The sequence below is a fragment of the Crocodylus siamensis genome, chromosome 1, assembly GCF_052110815.1.
Source record: "Crocodylus siamensis isolate JL-2025a chromosome 1, ASM5211081v1, whole genome shotgun sequence".
NCBI classification, from domain to species: domain Eukaryota; kingdom Metazoa; phylum Chordata; order Crocodylia; family Crocodylidae; genus Crocodylus; species Crocodylus siamensis.
In genome coordinates, this window is record NC_143395.1 from 364,298,492 (window position 1) to 364,307,118 (window position 8,627).

General features: G+C 46.6%; 1 protein-coding gene across 1 annotated transcript in view; it reads right to left on the bottom strand.

Moving 5' to 3' along the window:
• The window catches only part of CPB2 (carboxypeptidase B2), a 34,127-nt gene extending 26,453 nt beyond the window's left edge, over window positions 1-7,674 (bottom strand). Inside the window, exon 1 of the mRNA XM_090025677.1 lies at window positions 7,555-7,674. Within this exon, the coding sequence (XP_089881803.1) occupies window positions 7,555-7,625 (71 nt within the window). The 5' untranslated portion in view covers window positions 7,626-7,674. The remainder of the gene's footprint in view (window positions 1-7,554) is intronic.
• Between the last annotated feature and the right edge of the window lie 953 nt (window positions 7,675-8,627).

Sequence of the window (8,627 nt, forward strand, 5' to 3'; positions counted from 1 at the left end):
CTGTCACATATAACCCATGTCATATAATCCCTTTCATAATAATCTCAGTGATTCTTTCTGGCCTTTAAATTTATTGATCCTTTCTCAGAACATAATGTTACTTCTCCCATTTTTGTTACTGGATTAGTTTTGCCATCAGAAATTTATATGCAAGCATTCAGCTGGACCTGGCTGCATTCTGAGGACAGGGAATTTAAACAGAGACACCACCAAAGCATTACTACTAACAGTCAGTAAAACTAAGTACAGCCAGTCAGAAAGCCCAAGGATGAATTGATTCAATCTTCACAGATTAGTCTAAACTGCAGAGACTGAGCCGATAAGCAAGTGGACACACATTCACTTTTGATTCTAGAAACGCAGCCACATGCCTGCAGTGACCCAGGCCTTAAGCTGAGGGGGCTAGAACACCAGGTAGAAGCACCTGAGCCCACAGGGGTATAAGAACTTAGGCTTTATTGAGAGGGCAGAGTGGCGGGCTAGGCACGTTGAATGAAGGCACCTGAGCCCATAGGGGTGGAAGACCACAGAGCCCCAGCATAAGGGGTGGAGTGTTGGCCCAAAACTGGGGGGGGGGGTGAAACTGATTAGTTGCCTGGTGAGGGGCTAGGGGAAAAGTCAGTCCACAGTTTGGCTAACTGCCTACCCACCATGTAGATGAGCATCATGGGAGAGACCCAAAAGGCTGCATCAGGCCTGGCCAAGGAGTACAGAGATAAATCTGATGGCCTGCGTGGTCACTCAAGGGAGCAGGGCAGTGTGTGTGGCCCAGCAATGGGCAGAATGACAGAGTCCTGGTGAGAGCAGGCTGAATGTTAGAGGTCCCTGTGAGAGGGGGCGGAGTGTGTTAAGCCTCAAACAGGGCAGTATGCAAGAGGCCCAACTATGATCTGAGCTTGGCCTGACTTCAAGCCAGAGTAGTAACAAACTGGATGACATCTGCGAGGCATGGGACATGATAAAGGTAGGTTGGAGTCATGTAAGAACTGCCCTTTGTTATCAGGGTGCTCAAAGGGCAGCCTCCTGCCTAATACCATCTTTTTACTTATCTAAAAACCAGGCACGGCAGGAGAGTTAGGCAGGCGGTTTGTCCATAGACAGGTGGGTGGGCCAGTATTGAGACCAGGGTTGGGAGTCGCCACCTGTCATAACCTGGGTAGACACTTTAAGACCCTGATCCTAATCTGTTTTGGCTTTCCATGATATTGGTCCAACTTGGTATCAGTATTCTTACCCTTGACACTCTGAAACTAGTGTTCCTTTACACTTTCTTTCCCATTTCTACTTCTTTTCGATTTCTTGTTAGAGTATCCAATGTTGAACTAAAAAAGGATTAATTGGCCCAGTGCAGGTGAAGTGATCAGATATTTCCTAGACATTAGAGCTGGAAGGGACCTCGGAAGATCTTCGAGTTGTCATGGAGTGGGGCCTAGGAGCAGCTGTGATCCCACTAGCACCCCCTACCATGTCAATTAGGCGATCCAGCACCCTCTTATCTCACCTGCCACGTCTTGTTGTTATATGGTTCTAGAAGGGAGGCTGCCTTTGATCCCCTAATACGCAGTGTTATGCTGAACTATCCCCTGTTCCGTATGAGGTGACTCGGTGCACCCCAGCCTTATGGGGCAATGCGTGCCTCCTACCTCCCCTTTAGCATGCCCCAAGCCTCGCAGCTCTTCCAGACATTATCAGGTCCAATTGCTACCTGCACCTTGCCCAGCGCCCTTGGGCCTGGCATGCAACCAACGCCCCTTCCCTGGTGCCCCTTACAACTAGTTAGCCCTACTGGGCTTACTAGCAGTATTCTTCCCCACTGGGCCAGTGGCCTAAGCCTTATCTAGCCCCTCTGGGTTTGTACCCCCCAATCTGTATCAATTAGGCTCAGGCGGCCTGAGCCTTACCTGGCCCCTCTGAGCTCTAGTTAACAATCTGTAATCCAATTAGGCTCAGGCGGCCGGAGCCTTACCTGGCCCCTTTGGCCCCTCAAGGTTTTCACTGCAGTGGAGCCTCTCTGGGGGCTCCTTCCTGTCCGTACCCTCTCGGGGGGTCAGTCAACCATACGTCCAACTTCTTGAGGTTTCTTTCTCTACACGTGCCCCGCCTGGGGCCTCTTGAAAGTACGTGCCCGCTCCTACGGCTTCTCGTCACCGTCTCCGGGCTCTATATAGCCGCTGACTCGCCCTGGCCGGGCTCGTCGTCTTTACAGCACCCACCCTAGGCTTCCTCTCATGTGGCTCTCACCTCTGGAGCCCAACACGGGACCCTGCAGGCTTCACTCTGGTGCTAGGACCCTTGGTCAGGGTCCTCTGCCCTGCTCAGGCCTCTGACTATCGCCCATGCAGGGCTACCCACTGTGCCGCCTCGGCACCGAACAGCTGTGCCTTTTCAGGCACCACTCGTGTGCCCACACAAGGCACCAGGAACCCCCAAGCTGCTGGGGAGCCCCTGTGAGGCCTCCTCACACCCCTACAGCCTCACCCGGTCCTCCGGTATAACAGTAACTAAACACAACAATAAGCCTCCTGGCTATAACATAAGATCTAAGCCCACCTGGCTCTCTCGCAAAGGCCTCCCAGTCAGGGTCCTCTCCACCCTCACCATGCTGTAGCCGCTTGTGTGGTCAGGCTGCAACCATCAGTTCTGCTCTGCTCAGCTCTCCTGCACCTCAGGCTGCCAGAAGGGAACTGCTAACTAAGGCTCCGGCCTGGGCTGTTTATAAAGGCCCGGCCCTGCCCCCCTTCTGGCGATGTGACCAGCCTGGTTGCTCCGGCAACCACCACCTGTGCTGTCTCAGGGAGCTTCAGCAGCCCTTATTCCTTCCTAGGAACAGGGCATCTGCGTGACCCTGTGACACGAGTCAAACCCCCTGCCCCAGGGGCAGGAAGTTAGCAGGGGTCATAGCAAGATAAACATCCAAATGTCTCTTGAAGGCGTTCAAAGTGGGTGCTTGAACCACCTCCAGCAGCAGTCTATTCCAGACCTTGGGGACTCAGACAGTAAAGAAGTTCTTCCTTATATCCAGCCTGAAATGGTCCTGGAGGAGTTTGTGACCATTTGACCTTGTTATCACTTGGGGTGCTCTGGTGAACAGACGTTCCCCCAGATCCTGGTGAGTACCCCTTATAAACTTATAGGCACCCTTGAGCCTGTGCTTTTCCAAGCTGAAGAGTCCCATAGCTCTCAGCCTCTCATCATAAGGTCTGTTTTCCTGACCTCTGATCATGTGCGGGGCTCTCCTCCGGACTCTCTCAAGCTTCTCCACATCCTTTTTGAATTGTGAAGCCCAAAACTGGACGCAGTAGGCCAGCTGCGGCCTCACCAAGGCTGAATACAGGGGGAGAATGACGTCCTGGGATTTGTTTGAGAAGCATCTATGGATGCAAGCCAGCGTTTTGCTCGCTTTACTAGCTGCAGTATCACACTAATGGCTCATGTTCATCTTGTGGTCAATGACCACAATGTGGTGAGCATGACCCCCAAGTCCCTTTCATCCATAGTGCTAGCCAGCATAGCACTGCCAAGCCTATAAGCATGCTGTGGGTTTTTCTTCCCAAGGTGGAGAACCTTACATTTTTCAGTGTTAAACACCATCAGGTTCTCGTATGCCCATTTTCTGAGCCTATCCAGGTCAGCCTGGATTGCCTTCCTGTCCTCAGGTGTGGATGCTTTACCCCAAAGTTTGGTGTCGTCAGCAAACTTGGCCAGTCCGCTTCTGACTCCATTGTCCACGTCATTGATGAAGATGTTGAATAATATAGGCCCAAAGACAGAGCCTTGAGGGAACCCATTGGTCACAGTGTACCACGATGATTGACTTCCATCAACCACCACCCTCTGGGCCCAGCCCCGGAGCCAATTCCCCAGCCAGCAGATCATGGTGAAGCTGAGGCCATAGTTGGCCAGATTTGCTAAGAGGTGATCATGGGATACCAGATCAAAGGCTTTTTTAAAGTCAAAATATATGACATCAATCTCCTCTCCCTTGTCCAGGTGATAGGTCACCTGGTCGTAGAAGGAAATGAGATTGGTCAAACAAGACCTACCTGCAATAAACCCATGCTGGCTATCCCTCGGATGCTGCCATTGGCCAGTCTGTTAAGAATGGTCTCTTTGACAGTCTTTTATAAGACCTTCCCCAGGATAGAGGTCAGACTGATGGGTCTGTAGTTTGCTGGATTCACTTTCCTCCCTTTCTTGAAAATAGGCACCACATTGGCCTTCTTCCAATCTTCTGGCACTTCACCAGAGCGCCAGGAGTTCTCAAAGATCCATGCCAGGGGCTGAGTTATGATGCTTGCCAGCTCCTTGAGTACCCTGGGGCGCAGATTGTCAGGGCCAGCTGACTTGAAGGTATCCAGCCTCTCTAGGTGTTCCTTCACGAGGTCAGCATTGATGGAGGGTAAGGAATCTCCCTCATCCAGGCCTTCCTGTCCCATAATGGGCAGGGGCGTCCCTTGGGACTGGTGAAAGACTGATGCAAAGTACTTATTTAGCAAGTTGGCTTTTTCCTGGGCATCGGTTGTCAGTTGTCTGCTGTAAGTTGTCCAGATGTAAGCCATCTGGTTTAGCAGGGGTCCAATGTTACTCTTGCTTTTCCTCTGGCTCCCCACATATCTAAATAAGGACTTTTTATTGTCCTTGATACTTGTAGCTAGTTGGAGTTCAGTCACAACCGTGGCTTTCCTGGTTTGCTCCCTGCAGGTCTGGACCAGTGCAGAATACTCCTCCTTGAAGGTGGATTCTGTCCTCCATCCTTTGTAGGTCTTTCTTATTAGACACAGGAGGTCCACCAGTTCCCTGCAGAGCCAAGGGGGCTGCTGTGCCCTTTTGCTGCCTTTCTTCCGAGATGGAATAGACTTAGCTTGTGTATCTAGGATTGCTCCCTTGAGGTGCAGCCACTCATCCTGAACTCCCCTCCCCTTTGGGTTGTGGTCCTTTAGGGCCTCACTGACAAGCCTCCTGTGCTTGTCATTGTCAGCTTGTCAGAGTCAGCTTTCCTGACTTCTGTATTGCTGACTGACTTGCCAGCTTTATGGAAGATGGTGAAGGTGATCAGCTCATGGTCGCTGTCACCCAGCTTCCCTTCGATTGTTAGGTTGCTGATTAGGTCGTCCCCTGTTGTCAGTACCAGGCTGAGCAGCACTTTTACCTGCAGGCATCCCACACTCAAACAAAAGAAAACAAACTAACCCAATGCCAGTGCATCACAGAATTAATTTTGGTAATTTGTTGTTGTAGTGTGACTACTGATAGTACTTTAAAATCCAGTAGGAAATGCATAACAGTGTCATTTTGATATGCAGTAGTCAGAGTAATAAAGCCTCAAGTTAAGTGGGATTCACTTACTTTACAGGTGCTTTACCTTGATAAGCAGGAAAACTGAGTACTGCATCTCCTGCAACAATGAAGTTTGAGATGCTGTGGTCTGCAACATAGTGACACCTGTGCTGCTCACTTTCTCTGTTTCTTTCTCCCAATTCAGTCCTGCAGCCTTTCCCATGTAGCTTCCAACCTTCACACTTCACAGAACTTCTTTTTGCTAAAGGCTCTAATGGCCCTTTTTAACCCAATCTCAGGGCCATCACGCCATCTTCAACCTTCTTGACCTGTCAGCTGCCTTTGACACATACTGTTCTTAGGCTTGTCATGCTGACCAATCCTGTTTTGTTGTTTCCTCAAATTCCCCTGTGTACCTGTCTGTATCTGTTTGTATTCTCTTGCTTATACTTAGATTGTAAAGTCATCCAGGACAGGGACAGGCTTTTGTTGTATTTTTGTACAACTCCTATTGCAATGGGGTCCTGCTATGACCAGGGCTCCCAGTTGGCAGAGTATTGCAAAATGTATTTTAAAATAATAATAAAAATAATAATAGTAATAATAATAATAGTGACCTGGAATTTGTTACCGATTCTTTCAGAAGCTATGGATGCCCTTAATTCCATTCAACGTGGTGTGCCTTTCTTTCCATCACTCTTCATAGCTTTTCCCTTAGCACATCAAACTTTTCTCCATGACAAGAAGCCATGATGTTTAAGGTTCCATGTGGATGGAGAACAAGAGTTACAAGTAGAGGAGTCTGTTCCCCGCTTGTAAGCCTTCTCCCTTTCCTTAAATGGTTTGATAAGCCTTAGCAAGCCTCACAACTTCATTCAGATTTTTGCAATAATTATATTATTCTTATAGATGCCAGATTTAACTTACAGTCTTCATAGAAGGCAGGGCAAAGAGGCACCTTATAGACTTGCTGAGTCAGAGATTTGTAAGCTTTTGTGAGCAAGAGCTTGCTTCATTAAATGCTATATAGTTTTTGTAGTTGCAGAAAGAATGTTGTAATCATGTATCCTGAATACGTCAGAGCTAGTAGTCAAATACTGGTGCAAATTTATTAGCTTTTAAGTATGATTTTTCAGCCAATCTTATGATTCTGTGGTGGGAAGGCTGACTTGTGGTTTTTTGCTTTCTTGGAGCTGGCAATATGGCATTTCTACTGACCAGGTCAAATCCTAAATGTTTTGTTTAAATATCTTCAACTGGTGTAAATCAGTATCGCTCTACTGAATTCACTCCAAAGTTTATTTATTTGAATCCATTTTTCTCTCTCCCTATTTTACACAATGCTAATCTGTATTTTGGTAACTTGCAAAATCTGACTAAAGCACAAGACAAGATAAACAATCCTCTGTTTAAAACATACGTATGTTCAACTGTTTAGAGACCTAAATAAACTGGACTCAATTCTGTACTCAATTCTGCCACTGACTTATGTGTGTATCTGAGCAAACCACATAATAGGCTTAGTTCACCTTTCCATAATGGTTGGGGATCCGACAATGGTAGGTACTATATAATGATTATTATGGTTGTCACTGGGTTTGTTCAACGTTGTTACAAAATTTTCTATTTTTTTATTACCACATTTCAGATTTTAAAACCTAATGATTATTAGAAAATACAGGCTCTTTGTCTGTCTCCTTTTCATGGCACATGTTTTCATGTTTTTACTAAAGCTTTTTAGTTTCAGGCATTTCTGAAGCTTATCAATAGACAATAAAGTGGCTTTTAAGACATTGTACAAGTATGAATTTTTATTCTAAAATGAATTATGGCAGAAAAACAATCATAAAAACAGTTTCAGAAAGACAACAGATTGTTAGCACTTTCAGAAATGGTTTCTATCTCCACCTCAAGAAGTAATTCATTTAAGGCCTTGTTTTAAAGCAAACAGAGCAAATTATTTTTTCTGATTTAGGATGCCATTTATTGGCATTCCAAAGCATCAAATGAACAGAATTGATTTGCACTTAGCTCAAAAAGAATATCTTAATAGGATTAAAAACATAAGATTTATCGTCACAAAGAAAACCTATAATAATTTCATTGCGTACATCATCTATATATTATATTGAACTACATATCCAATTACAAAAGCAATAAATAATCAAAGACCTTTGTCAAATGTTTGTTAATAGCACTCCCGGTTATCTTGCTTCAGTCAGGAAGTCTGCCCTGCCCCTCACACTAGCATACAAATAGCAGCGGTAAATTGGTTACCTTTGAAGAGTGAAGACATATTTCTGCTGAACGTATAAAGCTAGGGTAAAAGCAAAGAGGTAAAGCTTCATCTCAACAGTGTCTGCAGTGGAACCAAGTGCAATTAAAGAAGCCAAGAGTTCAGGACCTACATTATTGATTTCAAAAACCATTATTTAAAGACTGGTTAAAATTTAATACAATCTCTTGCCACCATCCCCTCCTCCCTGTGGCTAAGTCAATATGCCTTAACTCCTGTGGGAGAGTCTGTTCATATTGATGAAGCAAATCCTGGAAGTGGTATGGCACATTTTAGTCTTCCAGTATTGACAGGTCACTTTGTCTTCTGAGCTCTTATATTACTTTATTGTGGCTACAGACCTCAGGACTAAACACAACAGCACACTGATACTTAAGTTATTTTTATCATCACCCTGTAGTATGAATGATGCCTTGTATTATGCCTAGAAAAAAACATGGCCTAATGTGAAGGCCCAGCATGGATCAAAGGGAGCAGGAGGGCAGATAAGCCCCCATGGCTCACCAAAAGCATCCGGGAACATCTCCTAGCAAAAAGGGAGGTGTACACCCAATGGAAGGGAAGGGCCGTCACCCTGGTGTATATACCACAGTTGCTCGGGGATGCAGGGGGGCAGTCAGAAAGGCCAAGGCGGAGATGGAACTAGGACTAGCTACCCGGATCAAGGACAACAAAAAGTCCTTTTTTAAATACATAGGGGGCAAAAAGAAGTTTCCAGGTAATGTGGGGCCCCTGCAGGACACGTTAGGAAATTTGGTCGTCACACCAGACAACAAAGCCAACATATTGAACAATTTCTTTGCCTCCGTTTTCCTAAGCAGGGACTAGAACAGTCACCCCCCTCTGTGCCCCCCTTAGATCCCAGGGGAGCTGCACCTAGGCCAAGGGTTAGTGAGGAACTAGTTAGGGAGCTTCTGGAGGGACTGGATGTATTCAAATCAGCTGGTCTGGATGATCTCCACCCTAGGGTAGTGAGGGAATTGGCTGAGGTCATTGCGGGGCCCCTGGCACAGCTTTATGAGCACTCATGGTGCTCTGGTGTGGTGCCAGAGGA